The sequence below is a fragment of the Fundulus heteroclitus genome, chromosome 18 (assembly GCF_011125445.2).
Source record: "Fundulus heteroclitus isolate FHET01 chromosome 18, MU-UCD_Fhet_4.1, whole genome shotgun sequence".
In the NCBI taxonomy this organism is placed as follows: domain Eukaryota; kingdom Metazoa; phylum Chordata; class Actinopteri; order Cyprinodontiformes; family Fundulidae; genus Fundulus; species Fundulus heteroclitus.
Genome location: NC_046378.1, coordinates 8,737,708 through 8,758,600, shown reverse-complemented (window position 1 = coordinate 8,758,600; position 20,893 = coordinate 8,737,708). Strand labels below are relative to the sequence as shown.

At 42.5% G+C, this 20,893-nt stretch overlaps 1 protein-coding gene across 1 annotated transcript; it reads right to left on the bottom strand.

Moving 5' to 3' along the window:
* Nucleotides 1-148: 148 nt before the first annotated feature.
* samsn1a (SAM domain, SH3 domain and nuclear localisation signals 1a) lies at nucleotides 149-20,805 on the bottom strand. The gene is made up of 15 exons (XM_012882857.3): nucleotides 20,614-20,805; nucleotides 18,353-18,520; nucleotides 17,945-17,991; nucleotides 17,148-17,188; nucleotides 14,164-14,247; nucleotides 12,498-12,592; nucleotides 11,778-11,898; nucleotides 10,069-10,493; nucleotides 5,183-5,263; nucleotides 4,821-4,949; nucleotides 4,285-4,408; nucleotides 4,054-4,205; nucleotides 3,737-3,958; nucleotides 2,567-2,714; nucleotides 149-958 (listed from the first exon to the last, which is right to left on the bottom strand). Exons 1-15 carry the CDS (start codon nucleotides 20,635-20,637, stop codon nucleotides 804-806), a joined length of 2,016 nt encoding a protein of 671 aa, XP_012738311.3. The 5' UTR covers nucleotides 20,638-20,805; the 3' UTR covers nucleotides 149-803.
* Between the last annotated feature and the right edge of the window lie 88 nt (nucleotides 20,806-20,893).

Sequence of the window (20,893 nt, the reverse complement as noted above, 5' to 3'; positions counted from 1 at the left end):
TTTTCTTATTATTCCCATCATCTCATCACCACCAAATCTAATAATAACAATAATAATAATAATAATAATATTTTATATATCTTAGCTAGTATTTTGTGTTTCAATGTCAGGAAGTACATTTGCAGGTGAAATGAATCATTACAGAAAACATGTTTGACTATTTTTTATTGATCTATTTACAAAAGGTTTTGAAAACATAAATACAGATACCATCAGTAGCATACGGATTATACTCTTTTACAAATACACAAACACACTCTCTCATACAAACTCATGCTCAGAAACAGATACACTTGTTAATATGTACATTATATAATAGAGACCATCATCCAGACACCGTCACCAAAACCATTATACTCAGAGTGGAAAGACAATCTGAACACTGAGGGCTAGGCTGGGGCTGGTTGTGGTTAGATATATAAAAGTGATGCAGCTGTTATAAATAAAGGCTTCGAAAAATTGCAAAAAAAAAAAAAAAAAAAAAAAACAACAACATAGGATCATTTGGAAATAATAAATGTAATAAATATAACTGTCTTTAAATCAATAAACTGTAATTTCTTTGACAACATTTTACTTTTACAAAGAGACACAAGGATGAGAAGACATTTAGAATGATGGCCATGTAATCCTTCTTCGTTCGTCTTTTTAAAGAGTTCCTGCATTTTACAAGCTCCTGCTTGGAACAGAGGGTGTAAACATGACATGCTGAAAGGATTTCTGGGCTCTCTTCACCGGAATCACTGGGAAGCGCGACTTTAAATTGCAAACGTCTCCGTGTCCTTTTGATATGACGGGGGGCCTCACGCGTCCTCTGGGTCTGCGACCGGCTCTGCTTCCTCCTTGGTGTCCGAACACTCGGATGGGATGAAGCAGCCCGAGTCTCTGGGACAGTCGCTGTCTTCCTCCTGCTGGCCGTGGGAAGATTTGTGCTCGTCTGCGTTGCTCGTATCGTCACCTGCAACCGCAAGCGAAAACAAATTCGATAAAAAATAAATAAATCTATTAGCGATAAAGGCTCCTGCCCACACAGGGGAAGATAACATCTGCGGCAAATTCGTGGAAACTGATCGTTCATCTCTAAGATTGCATTTGATCTATTTCTGCGACTCGTTTTGTGCCATCAGCAGAACGTGCCTGAGAGTGCGTTGGTAGCTTTTTTCCGACGGGGTAAAGGATCCAAATTCAAACAGGGGCCACACTGCAAAAACGGAACTAGAAATAAGTAAAATGTTCTTAAAATGTGTGCATTTGTCCTTGATTTGAGCAGGTAAATAAGATGATTTGCCAATGGAATAAGAATTTTGCACTTAAAATAGGAACAACTCATCTCAATCACCTTATTTCAAGTGCAGGATGTCTAATTATCTTATTTTAAGGGGTCAAAATACTCATTCCATTGGCAGATAATCTTATTTACCTGCTCAAATCAAGGACAAATGCACAAATTTTAAGAACATTTTAGTTATTTTTAGATCAGTTTTTGCAGTGCAATCCTCGGCTCTGTAGTCGGTCAGAATCTCCTAATCCCCCGCCGCCACCACGCTAACCTCTGCGCAGCTTCATTAAATTAGTGCCTTTCTCATCCACGTCAACAAGCTTGGCAGCGTGGGTTGCCATCTGTTGGGTCTAACGCCGTCACCCAAACAAACAAACAGACTGACAGCCAGCCCATCAGTGGCTTCCCAGTCTGTCCCAGTCCCATTTGTTTCATTCTGGGTAACAATCAATGAAACTTTATCAGGATGCCACGACCCTCGCCGCCGAATGTTATAGATCTCTGGTTCGCAGGCGAGGGCAGGTTCTGCTCTCATAATCAGCCTTCCTGTTTAGAGACGTGAGATTACATGAACACCTTCTGTCCTGTTAAGCACTTTCTATCTGAATGGCAGGAAACCGCTGGTGAGCCGTGCGCACGGTGGCACGCAGGCAGAGGCACGGTCTGAGCTAGAGATGATTAGAAAAAGAAAAAGCTGTTGTTTCAGTTCTTTTTTTTTCACTGAAACTATATTGTTTCTGACAAGGTGTTGGGCATTTTTGACGCACTGCAAAGGCTGATTTAATGCATAAACGCTAAAACTCACCAGGTTGCATCAGGAGTCTGCAGGAAACTCAGTTGTCAAACACACTAAACACATTTGTTTCGTTCGGCTTTACGCTTCAATCGATTTTAATTTGCCCGTGTTTATAAATCAGGAGCTGAAGGAAAGAATTGCAGCTTTGCTAAGCAATGAATGCGCAGTCGCTTTAATTTTCACTCAAGCCTTCTACTGGCTGCATGTTTCACTTTCAAATGACGGCGATCGCCAAAACCAAAACACTGAACCGAAAACATCTTAAAAATTGCCGGTGACATCATCCTGTCTGACGCTTGTGCTCCAGAACTGGGAGGTTACCAACAATCCTCTTTGAGTTTTACGGTCAAATCGTCCAAAGAAAAAAACAAAAAAAAAGTCTCTGCAGGGGTTGAAACAGAGAAACCTGCTGCTGATCTCTGATCTGTATCTGAGTGTGCTTGCTTAAGATGGGTGGGTCACAGAGGATGATTGCTGGGGAGGCTCCTGACCTTCTACGTAGCGGCACTCGGCCGCGGCCAGCAGCTTGCGCCTGTGCTCGGGGTCTTTGACGTTCAGCTCTATCAGGTGCTTCTCCTGGAGGTGCAGCAGGTCCTCCACCGTCTGGTAGCCGTTCAGCAACAGGGCCGAGGCGTACTCCTGAAGCCAAACAATGCATCAAGGTGGTTTACAATCTTAAATAAGCAAATGTATGCTTAAGTTACACATAGTTGATATTTCCCTCTTTGGATCTTCAGAGTAAATCCGGATAAGTTGGGGCCGCAGGCTAAAAGCTAGCGGCTTTGTTCCCAGAGGGGCAAATAAAGCGGGCTTCTAACATCGTAAAGCATCTCAAAACGTCTCAGCAGGTTATGAAATCACTATTTTATGAACTTTTAGAGCTTCATCATGTTTGTAGAGAAGTCTTTAGATTTATAAGCCAAAACATGGGAAAGGAACTGTTAGCCTACAGGTAGCTAGCTTTTAAACGAAAGTAGACGTCCAACTCTCTAAAATCAGCTCCAATCTCAGAATCGTCTCTGTATTTTATGGACATTTCAATTGCCGTCACATTTGCAACCGGCAGCTTGTTGCACAGGACTATGACGGCTCATGCAGGAAATTGAGGTCGGAGGCTGTGCAACACCAATGACCTTTCTGTGTGAAACACACACAGAGAAAGCAACATGTCAAGTATTTCTGATTTGTACCAGAAAAGCAGCTCAGAGTAAAAATGAATTAACTTTCCCTTAAAGGATCCTAATATTTCTGCTTTAAATTCTGTTATCAGTACACGTTCCATACAGGTAGAGCATTGTGAGAAAGCATTGTTTTTTTGTATAAATAACTACGTATAATAAATAAGACGTCAGATCAGAGTTGTTCTAAGGCAGTTTAAGTCTGCTAAAGCTAGCTAAAAGCTAGGATGGCGTATAAAATAGTGTTTGCTTAAGCAGAAATTATGTTTTTTAAGACTGGAGTTGTTTTCATATGGAAGAAGTCTGCTTTGGTTTCAGCACCTCTCAGGCTTCAGTCTCAGGAACACAGAGAATATAGATTTCCGTTGAAGCAGACCCTCACTTCAAAAATCCCAAACAATCCCTTTAATGTGTCTGTAACCATCCAGGAATTATGAGAGCAGGTTGTGACTGAGAACAAGCCTCCCTGCATCGCGTCCTCACCTCCAGGTTGAGCCGCTCCAGCAGCTCCAGCAGCGTTTTGGGCCGGGGCCTCTTGCACAGCTTCTGCTGTCTGATCCTTGGCGTCTCCTCCTCTGCTTCCTTCTCCTTCTCCTCCGCCAACACGTCCACGTAGATGAACTTGAAGTTGCCCACTTTGTTGTTGAGCATGCCGGTCCAGATGCCCATGGGAGGCTTGCTGATGATGTGGATGATGTCGCCGACCTGTAACGATGCAGACGGAGGTGGAGTTATTTTCTGTCCACGTCCCCGCCGCCCCCCCCCCCCCCCCCGCCAGGACAGTTTTTGCCGGACGTTACCTTCAGCTTCAGCGAGTCTGTGTCATACGGACTGGGGACGAAGTCTGTGTGGACCTTGGCCCGGCCGCAGAACTGACCCTGGTAGGACCCGTCCTCCTCCAGCTTCAGGCTGTCCCTCTGGCCGGAACCGTTGGACTCACTGGTGACGCCACCTGGACCAGGAAAGGCGTCATAAACACACAGCTCTGGTTCCTACGCTTGACTGTGCACGGAGCAGGCGAAGACACTCACTGGAGGAGCTCTGGGCGCTGTAAAGACTCTCCAAGGAGTTGCTGGTCTTTGCGGAGGCTTTCTCAGCTGGCGGAGTGCTCTCCGCCTCCGCCTCCGCCTCCGGTTCTTTGTCCGTGTCTTCCCCCTGGATCGCCACAAACAAAACCGGAAATGAGCCGAGAGGCCAGATAGGCTGAAAACACATGCATCACATGCATGCGTCAGGTGAAGATGGAGGCGGCGAAACGTTCGAAGCTTATCTCCTAATCTGTGTGACAGGAAGATGCTTCTTTTTCCTTTAGTTCTGTGCAGGTCAGAGCAAAAAAAGCGGCATTTTTTTTTTTTAAGTCAGCGTATGGTGTGAGGATGTGGGTTTGTGTGAGATGAGCGTGATAAAGAAACAGCTCAGGGCTGCAGCGAGTGAGGTTGAGGCAGGTACGAAGGTTTTTTTTTTTTTTTTTTTTGGTTAGCTGTGTCAGCTGAACTAACTATGAGATGCATGCAAAAGCAAAGGATTTTGTCCGGTTGGTGCAGAAAGCATCTTAGAAGTGACTCACTGTCTCCTCTGAAAGAGACTTGGCGTGCTTCTTGCCCATTTTTCTCCTCATGGTCAGCGAGATCTCCTTCATCTTTTTGCCGAAGCCAGCGGACCTGCCGGGGTCTGGACTGTCCCCCTCTTCCCTGACCTGAGGAGGTCAACGGTGGACAGACAAGAAGTCGGAACTGTGTTTCCGGTTACATGAACATACATTCGTGTTTCCTAATTGAAAGCCATTTTGGCTGCAGACGAGGAGAGTTGTGCGAATCTCTGCATTCTGTTGTATCCACTGGACAAATGTTTGGTGTTAAATTACGCACAACGGTATTCATTTTTATGATAAAACAGGAAAGCACAAGAAAATAACACTTGTCCACTAACCGTAGGCGTCCCATTTTCCTCTATTTTGGCGTGTGATGAGTGATGCCTGAGGCCCTCGAACCTGCCGAAGCTGGTGGAACGCTGAAACAGACAAAAAAAAAAAAAAAGTCCTCTTACTTTACTTGCAATAGTTTCTGGGTCATTTAACAAAAGGCCGAGGAATCTGGGTGACTTTTGGACAACAAACATATAAAATAATGTGAGTAAAGATACCAAACTGTCACCTTTTTCACCCCATTTATATTTATCTACAGGTTTCCATGAAGTAGCTCCGGCAGATTTAAACAAAAAAACACGACCACACTGCAAAAACTGATAAAAATAAGTAAAATGTTCTTAAAGTTAGTGTATTTATCCTTGATTTGAGCAGGTAAATAAGATGATCTGCCAATGGAATGAGTATTTTGACCCCTAAAATAAGATAATTAGACATCCTGCACTTGAAATAAGATGATGGAGATGAATTGTTCCTATTTTAAGTGCAAAAATCTCATTCCATTGGCAAATCATCTTATTTACCTGCTAAAATCAAGGACAAATACACTAATTTTAAAAACATTTTACTTATTTCTAGTTCTGTATTTGCAGTGCACATCCACGCAGAACAGGCACTTTTCTCTGGCACTCCCTATTTTTCATAAAACTAAAAGTCGTCGTAATCTCTCCCAAACCTACCCCCCCACCCCCCCCCCTCTGCCGCACACATCCTCCCCCAGCAGAGCAGCAAAAATAATTATATAAATGATTAATCCTTGGAAATCCTGGTTAAATATGAGCTCTGTGCTCCTAGACAGCCGTCCGGGAGATTGAGTTAATGTAGCAGAAACTGATTAGATTTGTGCAGCTCTGCCAGCGATTACATGAACAGGACAAATTGTTTTTACTATGGACCCACTCTGACGTCCAGTATATGGATGATTGCATTTATTTTATTTTTGCCTAATTTACACTGTAAAACAGGACAAATTGAATGTTAATATCATTTCAGTTCATTAGGACAAGAACAATATGTTACTGAGTTAATTTCAAATGGTTTTATTATTATTTTTAAAATAAAAACCTATTCGTCTCTTGCCTGAGCTAAATTTTCGGTTACATTTAGCGTTTTGACCTACCTTCGGCTTGTTGCTCCTTGCTTTGTCTGACACATTAGATGCTGTTCTTTGTAACATTTTCCCCTACCGTTTGACTTGCGGTTCTGGCCAGTCCCTGCTCTTTTCGTGCCTTTGCCTCCCTGATCTGACAGTGATGTGTTAACTGACTCTCAGATTGACTGTCTGATGAGCTGACTGGCCCACTTCCTCACAAAACACAGGATGTGAGGCAATTGGCTGTTTCTTTCGCTGCAGTATCGCTTCGAAAAGGGAAAAACACAAACGCTTGAGTGTGCATTTTGTGGCCTTCTCAAAAAAAAAACAAAAAAAAAAACATAACTGCGAACCACTTCCAGGAACAGCTCAGTCCGGGGTTTCTGATCGAAATGTTTGTCTTCTTTGATATCACCTCGGACAAGCTAACGAGAATGAGCTTACGTCACGTCAGCCACCAGGGTTGTGTTGCTGAGGTTAATCAGGCCAGTAATTTCACTGAGTAGAAGTCAGTCACGTAACCGCTGTTGGGTTATGTAGATTATAAGGTGATTATTTCCTCAGAGCCAATACGTCTCTGGCAGTCTCGATGAAATGCCAGATATTGTGTTGAAAATGTATTCTTCCTAAAGAATTCCCTTGTCATCGTCAGCTATGGGGAAGTGGGTGATGGTAAATGATGCTGGGGTAACAAATCATTTCTTCATGTGGGGTGAGGACTTTAGAGGAAGTGCTGATGGATGACAGAGGAACAGCTCAAAGTGGCAACTTTGTCATGTCGAAACACCTTCCGGTTGCTCTGGGCTATCAGTTTGATCGCGAGTTTCATATCCTGGCTTGGAAAAAGATGACAGACACCATCCTGGCTTTAGCTGCTATAGGTTCAAAAGAAAAGAAAAATACCCAGACCGACAGGCCTTCCTGGAGAAGGTGAGTCGGTGTCAGTAATCGCTCTGATGCCGTCACCGTGTGCGGATTTGTTGCAGCGTTTGACTTGCAGCTGGTTTCATTTGGTCACTTTCACAAAAGGGAATTCAACAGAGCAAGCCGCTGCCTAATCCTGCTGCCCTTCAGTCAACCATGAACTCCTGGCTATTCAGATTAAGGTTTCTAATCCGTGACTTCAAATGCTCTTGGGTTGCTGACCCAATATAATGTATTTGGGAAAATGACTTGCTCTTTATATTTGTATATCTTCCACAGACTTTCAGATCATGCATTAGTTTTTGATCATACACAAAACATGTTCTGATAGTTTCTAGCTCTCCATGCATCTGCGTGGAACCTGCATGAAATGCCTACATTTCTCCACTTTAAGCCTGGAATAGTTTTCAGCATATTTGTCTAATTTCAAAATCTGCCAATAAAAAACATTAGAGCCAAAAGGGCATCCAAGCAAAACCTTTTTTTTCTGTCATTTCCCAATAAGCATGTAGGCCATCATCATAACAGATTCCTGCTTTTAACCTCAACATCACCTGTTTAGGCTTAATGTTGTCTTAGCCTTCCCGGTCATTAAGAACCAGTGTCCCTTCAGCTCCATAGGCAGCTCTAAATCTCTATATAGGATCATGTTTTTCCTCTTTGATTGTATTCTCCCCTAATATGTTAAGCTTTGACTACTGCTTTGTGCGACACATGGTGAATCCTGCACATGCTCGCTGGCCGTCATGCTCTGAGAAATGCCAGCGATGCCCTCCTGGCCTCCGTCTGGACTATGGTATGGTATTGGCAGCAAGTAATCACTAGACAAAGGAAAAATCCCCAGTTAATGCCCAATTCAAACTGGATTATAAGTTCAGCTAACAATAGCTATATGGCAACGTCATTGTATTGCTCTGGTATTCATCAAAAGGTTTCACATGTTGTGGCAATACAATTAAAAACCTTAAAGGAGCAATAGGTAATAATAACACCTAGTGTTTGTTTCAAATCGGTAGTACACACAAGATTGAACCCCCAACCAACGCCTCCCAAATGAGGACGTTACGCAGCTAAATTCAACTTGATGAGTGAAGACAACCCAGCCAAAGTAAGTTGTTGTGAAAATACTTTTGTGATATAATACCAAATGTTGCGCTGTTTTGGCAACCCTGGGAACTCTCATATGATTGGCTCATGAACGTGCTACAAACTACACCAAAGTAGTATTGCACCGTACGTCTAAGTTTTAACGGACAAAGACGTGACTAGGACATTGTTGATGGAGAGGACCGATGGTTTATAGGGAATACTACTTCCATCTGGGGTGACAAATGAGAATGATTTGGGTTAATTTTAGAGTAAATGTCTGACTTATTACTCCTTTAACACATTTTAACTGGAAGTTCAGGTGACACCTAATTGTGAAGTGGAAAGAAAATCCCAAGTTTTTTGAAGCCTCTACATGTCTTCTGTGCCAAAGCGTTGTCCCACAGCATGACACTGCCACCAACTTCTGTCATGACTGGGATGGTGCATTCAAGATGATGTGCAGAGTTAGTTGTCTGCCACACTGTGTTTTGTATGTAGGCAAAAAAGAAGCTAAATTTTGGTTTAATCAGACCAGTGTAACTTTTTTTCCCAAATGTTTCATGTCTTCCATGGTTTGTGATCAACTGCAAGTATTTCCTTCCTGTTGTCCCTCTAAAGAAAGACATTTTTATTTGGCATTGCAATTGTCATTCCAAAGATACTGGAAGTCTTAGGCATTCAACCCAATCCTTAGGGAGCAGCTTCACAGCGCACGGGGAGCAACCTTGGGCTAAGGGTCTTGCTCAGGGACCCATAGTGGCAGTCTGCGGGGTTCGAACCCGGTACTTGAAGCTGTAACCACCAAGGCCAGCCTTGTGAATTTTAAGACTAGTAGTTGGGTCGACAGAGTCTCCCCTTTGAGTTGTGAATCTCTGCAGCTCTTCCAGACACCATCAGCCTCTTGGCTTCTTTTCACACCCATGCTCTCCTTGCCTTTCTGTCATGGAGAGAGAAGACAGCCATGTCTTGGTGGTTGTGAGGTTGGACCAAAGGCTTTCAGAGTTTGGATGATACTGGTATATTGATTGATGATCTAACCTCGCTTTGAATCTGCTGCGTTCTCCAACAAACCTCTGAGGCTTTCACAGAACAGCTGGATTTACACTGAGGTGAATCTACACACAGATGCTCCAAATTTACCAATGATTTCAGCCGTTGAAATTGGATTTTAAGGGGTATCAGAGTAAAAGGGGCAAAAAGAGAAGCATGCAACACCTTTGAGTTTTCTACGAGAAAAAGGAAACTTACAGCTTATGTATCATGTTTCTTGCCTGTAACGGTTGTTACAGGAATAAGGTTTTGTTCCTTGTTCACAAACAACTCCGTAATGCACGGATGTGTTTGGTTGCAACGTAAAAAACAACAAAAAAACATCAAAGACTTTGAGGTGTTTGCATGTTTGCAAGCCATTGGAGTTTATCATAACTTTTTTGACTTAAGCGTGGAAGATCATGTGGTTTAGCAGCACTTCACACCCCCCTCAACCATTAGGATGCACCTGACTGGTTCTAATGGAAACAGCCCCAAACATAAAGCTTCAAGTATACAGAGCTATCATCCTTGGGAGAGCCAATAAAAAGCCCGCCATACCCCCCAAGTAGCATCTACCTCAGGATCATCAGGTCAGAACTGGATTACATTAAGGCACGGAGTAGGAGGGCACTGTGGCAACCCATTCTAGATGGTTAAGGCAAAATGTGTGCACATAGATGAATAGTTTAAGATTGTTTTTATAATTTCTGCACTTTGCACGAAGTTAAAGGAAGAGTATTACTCATAGCTCACATTTGGCTCTGACAGATCCACCTCTGTGAGAGATCGCGGCACCTTGGGGAGAAGCTGGCAGCTCCGTTTTAGGCTTCCATTCTGGTCTATCGCCAGCTGGTGACTCTCATCCCACTCCTTCCCAGGCAACATGGCAAATTCAAGGGGGAGCATGCGATACTCTGTGAGGGGCCGGCGGCAGGTGTGCTCTATGGCTCCCCAGGCAGGGCTGCTGTCCCCTGGGTTGCTCCAGTGCGGTTGGTGGGTGGGTGTCGCTCCTCCGGGTAGATTAACCATATTGGTGCAGCGGCTTGAGGTTGTGCTGTCCTGAGCGGGGAGGGTGGAGGATTTGCCGAGGTACAGCCTCCTGTCCGGCCTAGACGTGTATGGCACGTCCAGATATTGTGGTCCAGAGGGTGGGTTCATTGTTTGTGGTGGAGAACAGGCTGAAACAGAAGGAGGAGAGCCAAAAAGATTTGAAAAAAAGTACCTGAAAGAACCAGGAACATGGCAGACAGTTCAGGGATAAAGTGGTGACGTTTTTAACCAGGGTAAGATTATAAATATTCCAGGCTTTTTCTGCCATCTCACAGAGCAATCTTCAACCCATCATCTGAAAATAGAAAGAGGACGGGACACCTGCAAACCGAGCAAGACGGCCGTCCACCTGACAGGACATTACGGCTAAGGTGGCAAAGAGACCCATTGTTTACACAGAGGCATAGGAAGTAGCATTCAGGTTGGGTCAGCCATTCAGGGGACGCAGCAAGATTGTGAAAGATTGCGGTCTAGTCATGTGACACAAAAAAAACTAACACTACGCAACACCAAAAGCACAACATCCCGAAGGTGAAACACAGTGGTGGCAGTGTTATGCTGCGGAGTGCCTTTCTTCTGCTGGGACAGGGAAGGTGATCCACATTGATTGGAAGACGGACGGAGCAAAGTCCAGAGCAATTCTGGAAGAAAGGTCCTTCCAGCCGAAGAGTAACCCTGAACGTACAGCCAGAGCTACAATGCAATGGCTTAGGTCAAAGCATATTTATATGCAACATGGCCCAGTTAAAGCGCAGACCTAAATCTAATCTTTATCTATGGCAAGACTTTGATGTTCACACATCCTCTCTATCCAACCTAAGTTTGAGCTGTTTTTCCAAGAATTAACAAAAAATGTTTTGTCCCGAGATTAGCAGAGCAGGTAGATGGTTCTGCCAAGAAGACTCACGGCAGCTGAATGCAAACGCAGGGCAAAATGTTCTATTTATTGTGCAGAAAAAAAAAGAAAGACAATTCAAAAAGGGAAGTGTCCTTGTTCTTTTACCACTTGGTTTATGTCTGTTGCAATATAGAAAGGTTCAATGGGAATGACGAATTTGACAATGCACTTATAGTGTATGTATCAGAAAAGTAAAGCTAACCATGTCTGGAAATGGGCTGGAGGAGAGACCCAGAAGGACAGCTTTATACCCCGAAGACACATCAAAAAGAGAAAAAGAGGAACTGTGGCAATGGTCACTTGGATGAGTCAGTTTTTTTTGTGCTTTAGTTGGACGACTCTTTCTCCACAGAAAATGTGGCAACATGTCATGAACTCAATTGACCTGCTTGCATTTAAAACGTCGTGTTTTAAATGTTAGCAAAGAAAGTGCGTCATAATGATGGCAGAAATTTCAGTCAATGGAGGAAAGAGGGCTAGGTCCTTTTTTTTCTTTTGTTTGACACTCTCTCACCTCTGTTGTGATGCTTTTTGGACCCATCTTTCCCGCTCCTTCCCCCTGCTTTCTTTCCATTCTTCTGGTTCTTTCTGACAGCAGGTTTGGACTCTGTCATCGACCCGTTGTTATGGACACTCTGAAATGACAAATCGTTCAATTATTGCCTCCTTGCTTACGGGGTAATGTCCATGTTCTCTTACTCTTAACTATGCAGCAATTTCTAAGCCAGTGCTTGTGCTCTGCTGCTATTGTTTACAGCAATTTAGGATCACTACCACTGCAGCCAGACAGCCTCTTAGTGAGGCAGTGAAAACAGCCTCTTACCCAGTCCTGGCAGGCTCTGCTTTGTTTGCTTCTCACTATGATGGGCATTAATCACACTGGCACTGCCTGACCTGGTATGAGGCCCTTAAACCTTTCACTACACCCACACATTACACCGCCATGACTCCAGGTCATTAAAATGAGAGGAGTACCTCCATTAGTTCCGTCTGTATTGAACTAAAACCTGATCAGCACATGCTTTAGAAAACCGGGTCAACATGACACAAGCAGACGAAACGTCCTGTTAATGCAAATTGAATAGTGTCTTATCTGCTCACTTTCTCATTTGAGTTTGAGACGTCAAAAAGCTCAGAAAAAAAAACAAATGCCCTTATATTAATATGGCTGTGATATACTCAAAACACTTCTGTTTGGCTGGATGTTGATATCTTTTTTTCCTCCCCCTCTTACCTGATTTGGTTGTTGTTTCTCTCTTTTCTTTGTGCCAGTGTGATGTCCTCCTTTACCTCCCTTTTTATCCGTCCGGTGCTTCGGCTTTCGCGTTTCTACAAGGACAGGACGAAATGTTTCAAGTTCATATCGCGGGTTAGAAAGATATGAACGACAAATCCGCTGACTAAAAAAAGAAAAAAAGACATGACAAAACGTGCAGGAAAACACAATCACTGGAACTCAACTATGATGCTGTAATGACCTTTCTTTGCCAGTCGGTAGGGATAGAGAAAATTAATTTCCCTTATTTGAAACAGATTTTAAAGGTATAGTTGACAATTTTTTTTGGTTTTGGGTTTCAGGGGGATCTAATTATCTATTGGTTGTGCCACATGCCAATTATTGTGACACACTCTTGCAACGGCAATGTGCGTACTAGTTCCTTGTTCGTTTCCGCTTGCTGGCTGCTCAGGCCCACTTCTACTGTTTATGTATAGGGCTAGCTTCGATGTTAGCCGCTTATTGTAGCTCCGCTGCGCTTACTGTATATTTTAAAAATGGCTGAGAGTCGCAAAAAGAAAACTGTCTTACTTGTTTATAAGAAGCAGAGGAAGGCCTCAGAAGAAAGTAGACCAGAGTGTATTTGTGAGATTCTTTCACATGATCCTCCTGAGAAGTGGAAGATCGAGTAGGACGGTCTTGCACATGGGTGTAGTTATTCAAAAAGGGACTTGGCCGTTTCTTACTTACATTTCTGGATAAATTGTCCACTCTACTTTTAATGATTTGAAACTGAATTCTAGTTCTGGATTGCCTAAATGTCGTGTTGCTAACCATTAGCCGCAATGAAAGCCAATCATATTAGTTTAAGCTCCAGTTTTTGCACTCAAACACTAAAATCTCACAAACAGAGTTTGTACTCTGTCTGCTGCTGATCAAATGGGGAATAACTAATCAGAAGTGAGAAAATATATGTATTTATGCCGCCATGTGTGTTGTTGTTTCTAGTGTTTAATAAAAAGCAAAAGTTGCCATGCTTAAGCCTCTGTATCGTCATTTTTTAAGAGCTCTGGCTATCTGAGGTTTTAAAAAATATTAGTTCTTAAAATCATACTTTTCTGTCACCAAAGTTAGAACTGGCATCTGGATGGGAGGTGCAAACACAGCAGAAATTTTCAGTTTTGCAACATATCTGTGTCAGCATAGGCAGGTTGTAAACATTTCTTCAATTCTCCTTTTATACCCAATCATTACACCATAGCCAGTGGTCAAATAGCCTGGGGTTTTTAAAAATTTCCTGTCTGTGTTATAAAGTTTCCTGCTTTCAACCTTCTAGAAATTGTTTGTTTTCCACAATGAAATATATTATATTTCTGTATTTCTTCTTCTAATTATTAAAAGCAGTTCAATAAAGACAGAAAATCCTTGTGTCTGACGAAGCATCTCAGATTTAAGTTTTGGTGCATTACAGAAAACGTTTCTGAAATTAGACTTTGCTGTGTGTCTGTTTACTTGTCATTAGTTGCATATAAATAAACATGAAATATGACCATAACAGTTAATTAAAATAAAAAAAATTGTATTTAATTTTTTTTTACAAATATTACAGCATCTCACTTTCAGTCCGAAAGAATGCTGGGATACATTATTTTGGCTTTGAGCTTAACCTATATTTTATTTTTACCTTCGTTGTGATTGTTGGTGATGTGGATTAAATCCTCTCGGCTCCTGGCGCGCTGCCAAGCTACGCTATTACCGGCGGGGTTATCTGCGGTGGAGAGCGGCAAAGGCAAAGGATTTCATGTGAAAAGCGAGGCCACATCAACTACAACCGGACAAGCAGCCAAGGTTACAACATTGCATGTACAGTTTCAAATCAAAAAACTAAAAACAAAAACATAAATAATTAAAAAAAGCAACACTGATATGTATAAATTGTTTTACGCTTAGTCACACCCTTGGTAAAATAAACAAATATTTAATTGCAGTAGCATCATCCCAAACATATTTCTTTTTATTTTACTCTTCAATTTGAGTACATTAAATCAGTCTGCAAAAAATCCAATAAATATTCGCTTTTTTATTAAATCACCATTATCACGCTTATAAGGAACCCTGCTTTCAAAAATTTGCACATCCCCTGTTACTGATACAACAGAATTTAATCTTCTCCTGTAACTCAGAGCTTGCAGAGGCCCAAAGCGTCACAGATTCCCCATATTTAACAGTGGGCATGAGGTGATTTTTAGATTTTCGTCCTGTCTTTCTCGCCCAGACCCACCTGGGGTAGTTGTTTCTAAAAAAACTAAATCTTAGCTGCGTTTTATCAAAGCACACACTTCCGAAAGCATTTAGCTAATTTGGCACACATCGGCCTTTAATTGTAGTATGTAATTAGCAAGCCTTTAACTCCTGGTTATCGTGTACATAATATCTAATGGTTTTATGTTGTTTCATGAACCCCTGAATACGTGATTATAAGCACGTTTTGGGTAGAAATTTACTTAAAGGGATCCACGATTAGTTGAACACGTTGACCTAAATATGTTGCCAATTTCCAAAATAACTTAGAAATAGCTGTTTGTGATATGTAGTTAAAAATTGTATATCCTTTGTTATATTTTTCACCCATGGAAGTTGCTATTTTTTTTAACCTGTGCAACCCATGCTGGGTTGATGACGCGGTTAGGTCCGTCTGCACTGGAACCTACAGAGTTAACGCAGGAAGGCTAACATTACCCGAGTTATGTTTCACAATGATTTTAGACAATGCCACACTGTGTCACTGTTGGATGTAATTTCAAAACAAAAAACAACGGGAAAAAGCTGTTGGAAGAACAGAACTTCCGAAGGACCCACGTTTGTGCTCTCAACACGTCTCTCTTTGGCCTTGTACACACGTGGCCGGGTTTTTATAAAACTGAATATCTCCCTCACATCGTGCACACAGGATTGTTTTTAGAAAGGTTTTCATCCACACAAACCCGTGTAAATTCACCAGTGACCATTGCTTTAAACATGCCAGACACATAGGGGGCCATGTACTGCAAAGCTAAAACCTGTCAGCCAGTCAGAGCCCTTCAAAATAAAAGCAATGTTGAACAGCATTGTGCCTGTGTAAAACAGCTGACCCACCATCGCCTTTTCTCCTTTGCACCTCAACAAATTGGAGCTGCTGGGCTTGTAAAACCAAATAAACAAAAAGCATTTGAACCAATTCCAATGTTTATAATGTTCCATGGATCCTTTTACTTTGAGGTCTCCATACCAAGGCGAAGACAGGAAATGCTGTGCAGTGTCAAGGTAGCATCAGTTGGAAGTAAATGCTGTTGATTAGTGAATGTGCCCAATTTGATTAGACACGTTAATAGTCAGTCACAACGGCAACATAGAAATCAGCACCTCTTTGACAGCAGTCATTTGGCCGCGTCTGTAACAATGGCCGTACGTATGTGACGTTAGCGCTGTGATGTGCCAGACCCTAAAACTCTGTCTTGTCATTTACACACGGCACACGCTGTCTAAAAAAATATAGTTTTTATAAATCTCCATAATGACCGGAGTTTTCAGTCATTCGTTTTTGGGAATGGTAACGCCATTTACGTGTGGATGAAAGGCCTAACCACATAAAAATGTATCCCTTTTCCCAGATACCCAGCCACGTGTTGACTAGGCCTTCACAAGTCCACCTATTAGCTAAAACCAACTGCCTTGCTGACTATGTTTATCCAAAATGCACCAAAACCCCACTGCCTAGCGAGAGAAAGCTGCTGGGAAAAACATCAGAAACAGGCAACACTGAAAATCCTTTTAAATAATGAAGGCACTGCCTCTTCCGCTGGTATTGAATGGTAAATCACAGACCCTACACCAGACAAAAGACCAGACCCTAAAACAAGTGTTAACGGACCGAAGACCGGACCGATCAGATCCAAAGCAAATGTTATTGGACCTGACACTACTTGCCGGATCACACAGTCCTACGAGTGGTACGTGTCATTCATCGTTTCTTTACTTTATTATTATTATTATTATTGTTATTACAACTACTACTTTGTCATCAATTTCAATGTACTCCAGTTCAAACAGGAAAGGTTTAACGTTACTCATTGCTGTTTTGGCTGGACGGAGCGAGCGCTAAAGGACCTAGCATACGTCATTTACCCAGAATACATTGCAGCGTAAACAACATGGCGACATTCGTGCGACAATATTTGATTTAAATTTATAAAAACTAAACAGCTTACAGTATTTTTACTGAATTGTTTTTATATCTAAGATAGAGATTTTTTAAATAAAGTCTATTGTTACAACTAATCGTGGATCCCTTTAACATAAGCAGGTTAACACAGATCTGTCTTACATGTTCTCTTTTCTTTCCCATCTTGAAAAGTAGCTAGGAAAAATAGGCCTCCGCTTTCCATCATATTTATACCACAATGAAATGGGAAGTCATAGATCACAAATGAAGGGCTCCTAGATAATGTGACCAAGTTAAGGCGCTAGAGTGTACATTTCCAACATGCTTCAGTCTCATGGATTTTGCTGAAATTGGGTACTTTTAATGTGGGATTCTACTCTGGCCATTACAAGTATATACTCAAATTAAAGGTTGGCTTTTCAACAATCAATTAAGTCAAAATGAGTCCTTAAACCATTAGTACTCACCCAGTGTTTCATTGTCTGACAGAGACTTTGATATATGTGTTCTGAAAGGAAAGGACAAGAAAGTTTATGCACTTCCACTTTACGTTACATTTGCTGACTCAAGTAAATATAAGAACAAGGGGCTCAAAATGTCATATTCATGCTCAGAGCATGCTGATGTCGTTTCAGCAGAGAATTGTCTCTTCCAAACCGAAGCCAAAGAAGTAAAGGTGGTGAGGCAACTGGGACCTTGAATCCGCTTAGTTCCACTGGCCCAAAGCCCCATAATCTACCTCCTGCTGGCCCACAATCTGCAGGGACTTTCTTTTTTTTTTTTTTTTTTTTTTTTAAAAAGAAAAGCACAAAAAAGCAAAGGCTTCCTGTAAAGCTAAAAAATCAAATTGATATTAAGCTTCCCGTCCCAATTGTGCCGTCAATCCCTCGTGTTAAAGTGGGGCAGAGTTTGAGATGGAAAGAATCAAGTGAAGGCACGAGACACGGGGAGCCCTGTTAAGGATCCGATCTGTGTTTGCTACATGGAGGATTTACAGAATTAAATCCTCAGTGAAAATAAACAGGGAGCGTCTCAAGTGCTATGACTCCTCAATGAGAAGGCCCTTTCACTTGCAGGGCGGGCCTTTTAGGGCTACAGTAGGTGTGCATTGAACAGACGCCCAGGGACTAAAGCTTAAAGTCATGGCAGAATTGAACTTTTTTTATCTCAATTTCATTCTCTGTGTATAATAGAATGTTTACATTATGAATGAAATTCAAGAAAAAGAAAGTATAACAGTATAATGGTCTGCTGATGAGCTTACGTTCTTTTCTTTTTATTGGAGTTGGCCCCATGGATCTGCGGCATGTCCTGTGGGGGAAATGAAGCGTGTCAGCGTGTTTAAAAGTCACTTTTAAACAAACAACCTTGTAAAGTTTGCGTGAATTTGTTCAATAAATTGTATTCCATACATTCTTAGGCCGTGAGGTTCAATTTCAGGACATGAGCAGTACTTGATTTCCAAGCTTAATTTATACACTGAAAAAGATCTGACCCCCAGTGGCAGCTGTCAGGCAGACGTTCATCATTTCATAATCAGCTTTATTTTCTTCTAACATTCTGCCTGTTGGGACTTTACAAATACCAGCAATTCCCAAATATGGCTTCAACCCCGCCCACGGGCCCCGTTGCAGACACGTTTGAGGTGTTCGTGAAGCGCTGCCCCGCTCACCATGGATATGGACCTTCCAGAGCCTCTCCACCTTGTGTTGTCGTCCAGCAGGACCGCTGGGCTGCAGGAGCGGCTGCAGGAGCGGCTGGACGAGCGGCTGGGGATGGGCGGGGGCGGACCGTCAGTGGAGCTCTGCACCGCCTCGTACAGGCTGTCCATAGAGCCCTCCTGATGACAGGTGGACATGAAACAGAAACACAGGAAGTTTGATCTGTGAATGGGTTTCATTGTTTACGACGGACAAAGGTGTAATCAACCTTCTAGACTCTGGAATCGGGTACATTTGTGGATTTATTGTAAGTAGGGTTGTAATGGAGGACTTGCAGACGATAACTGCAGCAGAAAGGAATGAGATACTTTGCTGCACACGGAGGAATGAGACGCAAAGACGTCACAATGCGGGGTGGGGGGGGGGTAGCTCTGGGCCTGAACGTTTAGATGTTTCCCTGCATGAATCAGATGAATCAGCTGTTAACGAGCTTCTGCAGAACTCGCTGACCGCTCCAGGTCATTGCACCTCCCCATTTCATCACAGCCGCTCTCTCCACTCAAACAAACCTTTTTGGACCCATCACTTCATTTCTCTTAAACTTTTATCTACACCGGTGGTCTCGTTTACTAAGCAGGACCAGGTAGCACATGTTTAAAGCTGCTGGGTATGGGATGTGTGGGTAAATGCTAATAAAAAAGCTCTCAAACCAATCTTTTTTTGTTTTCTGAAGACCCTCTATAACTGTTTCCATTGAATGTGGTTCTGATCCTTGTTTGGACCAATTCACTCCTTTTAAAGATGAGAGATTATGACCTCTGATCAAACAAAGTCATTCTGAGTGACCTACTGATACACGTTTATTGGGGTCTAGATACTATATTTCCTTCAACTAGACTTAAGTAGATTATGGAAACTTATCGGTCGTCTAAGAAAGTAACATGAATGTTACAAAGCATCCAGCGCCTTTGCCTTTTAAAATAGAATACAATCCATTTACTCTCCACTGCTGCAGCAGCAGAGTGATTCCACTGAACAATAACTTGTTTGAAGTTGGGTCCGTTTTATTTTTAGGTCTGCGTTTGATTCCTGTGAGGTTCCGACTCTATGCTGCGATAGTTTAATAGCCAAAAAGAGTCTAAGCATTTTTTTCAAGTGTACTTTTTATCGTCATCACAATAAATATCCAGCGATGAAACTCTTAAGCCCATGATATCCATTCCTACTGTGTACATAAGGCTTCTAGAGCCTGATTTGTTATGCCAATGATGACAGATTAGTCTGAGAACTAACATGACCGCACATGTCCTCCCACACCACTAATAAGTTTAAATGATCCATAAATATAGGGCATGACACTTAAATCTACTTTATAGCTTCATGCATTAGAATGATGACCTTGAGGATTTGATACATGTGGAGCCGATCCAAAGTTGTTTTAAAATGTGCTTGTCAATAATAAACGTTGGAAAGGATTGGGAGTCCTCCAAGCAGATGGATTAAAATTTGTCGGGCCGTGTTCGGATTCCTTCTAGGAACAAATGTCCCGTCTTCAGCTTGTCTGGTCTGTGCAGGGATTTTGCCCTTGAGATGTCGACAGTTTTCAAAACGGTTCCTTCGAACTTTTTCGATCTGACGAACTTTGTTTCAGTTTCGCTTCTACAAGCATTGCACTTCAGCAACAAAAGAAGAGATTAATCAGTGCAAGTGTTTTTATTTTATCTGCACCATGACAGCTGGGACCACCCCTGAGGTTGGACGATGAATGAAAAAGCCTTGACTAGCCAAAGTTTTCTCGGTGTTTTCTGCCCTTGAGAGCCATGCATAAAGACCTCACCTTGATACACAAACACAGGTTTGAATGCACGTGCAAACATGGAATATTTCTTTCGCAGAGAACAATGAAGCAGCATGTTGGGAGAGAGCCAAAAGGAACAAATGAGCTTAAAGTGGTATTTAGAACATCTCAAACAACCGAGCTGAGGACCCAGCAGAAAGAGAAACTGACTTCAGACTTGTTTAGTTACTTCAGCACAATCACATGACAACCTGCAAATGAAAAACCAGGACAGGGTTGTTGTCTCTAGAGTTGCTGCTGGATGCGTTTCCCATGCCTGGCTCTGGTGAAAGTTTCCCCATAGCCTGCGTTGCCCCCATAGGAAGTTTGACCGAAGAGTCTGACTTATCTGCAGCACAGCCTTTGCATTTCACACATCCCTCAGCGGCGTATTCGTACAGAAAGTCAAGAAAGAAAGGAAAGAAAGAGCCTTACCAGTGAAAAGCAGAAAAGGTTCATGTTGGCTGTGAGGTGTCCTGTGCTCTTCAGCCAGTCAGATGGAGGAGAAACAGCCTGCTGACAGACAGCCGGAGGCTGAGAGACACAACGGCTCAGAGTGAGCCCAGCCCGGGCCGCCTGCTGTCTTCACAGATTAATACCACGGAGAAATCCCTGCTCTAATCCAATAGATGGACCACCATTACTCCATCAGCTGCAGGCAGAACACACTGATGACAACATGCCCCCCCCCCTCCACCCCGCCACCACAGCTGAT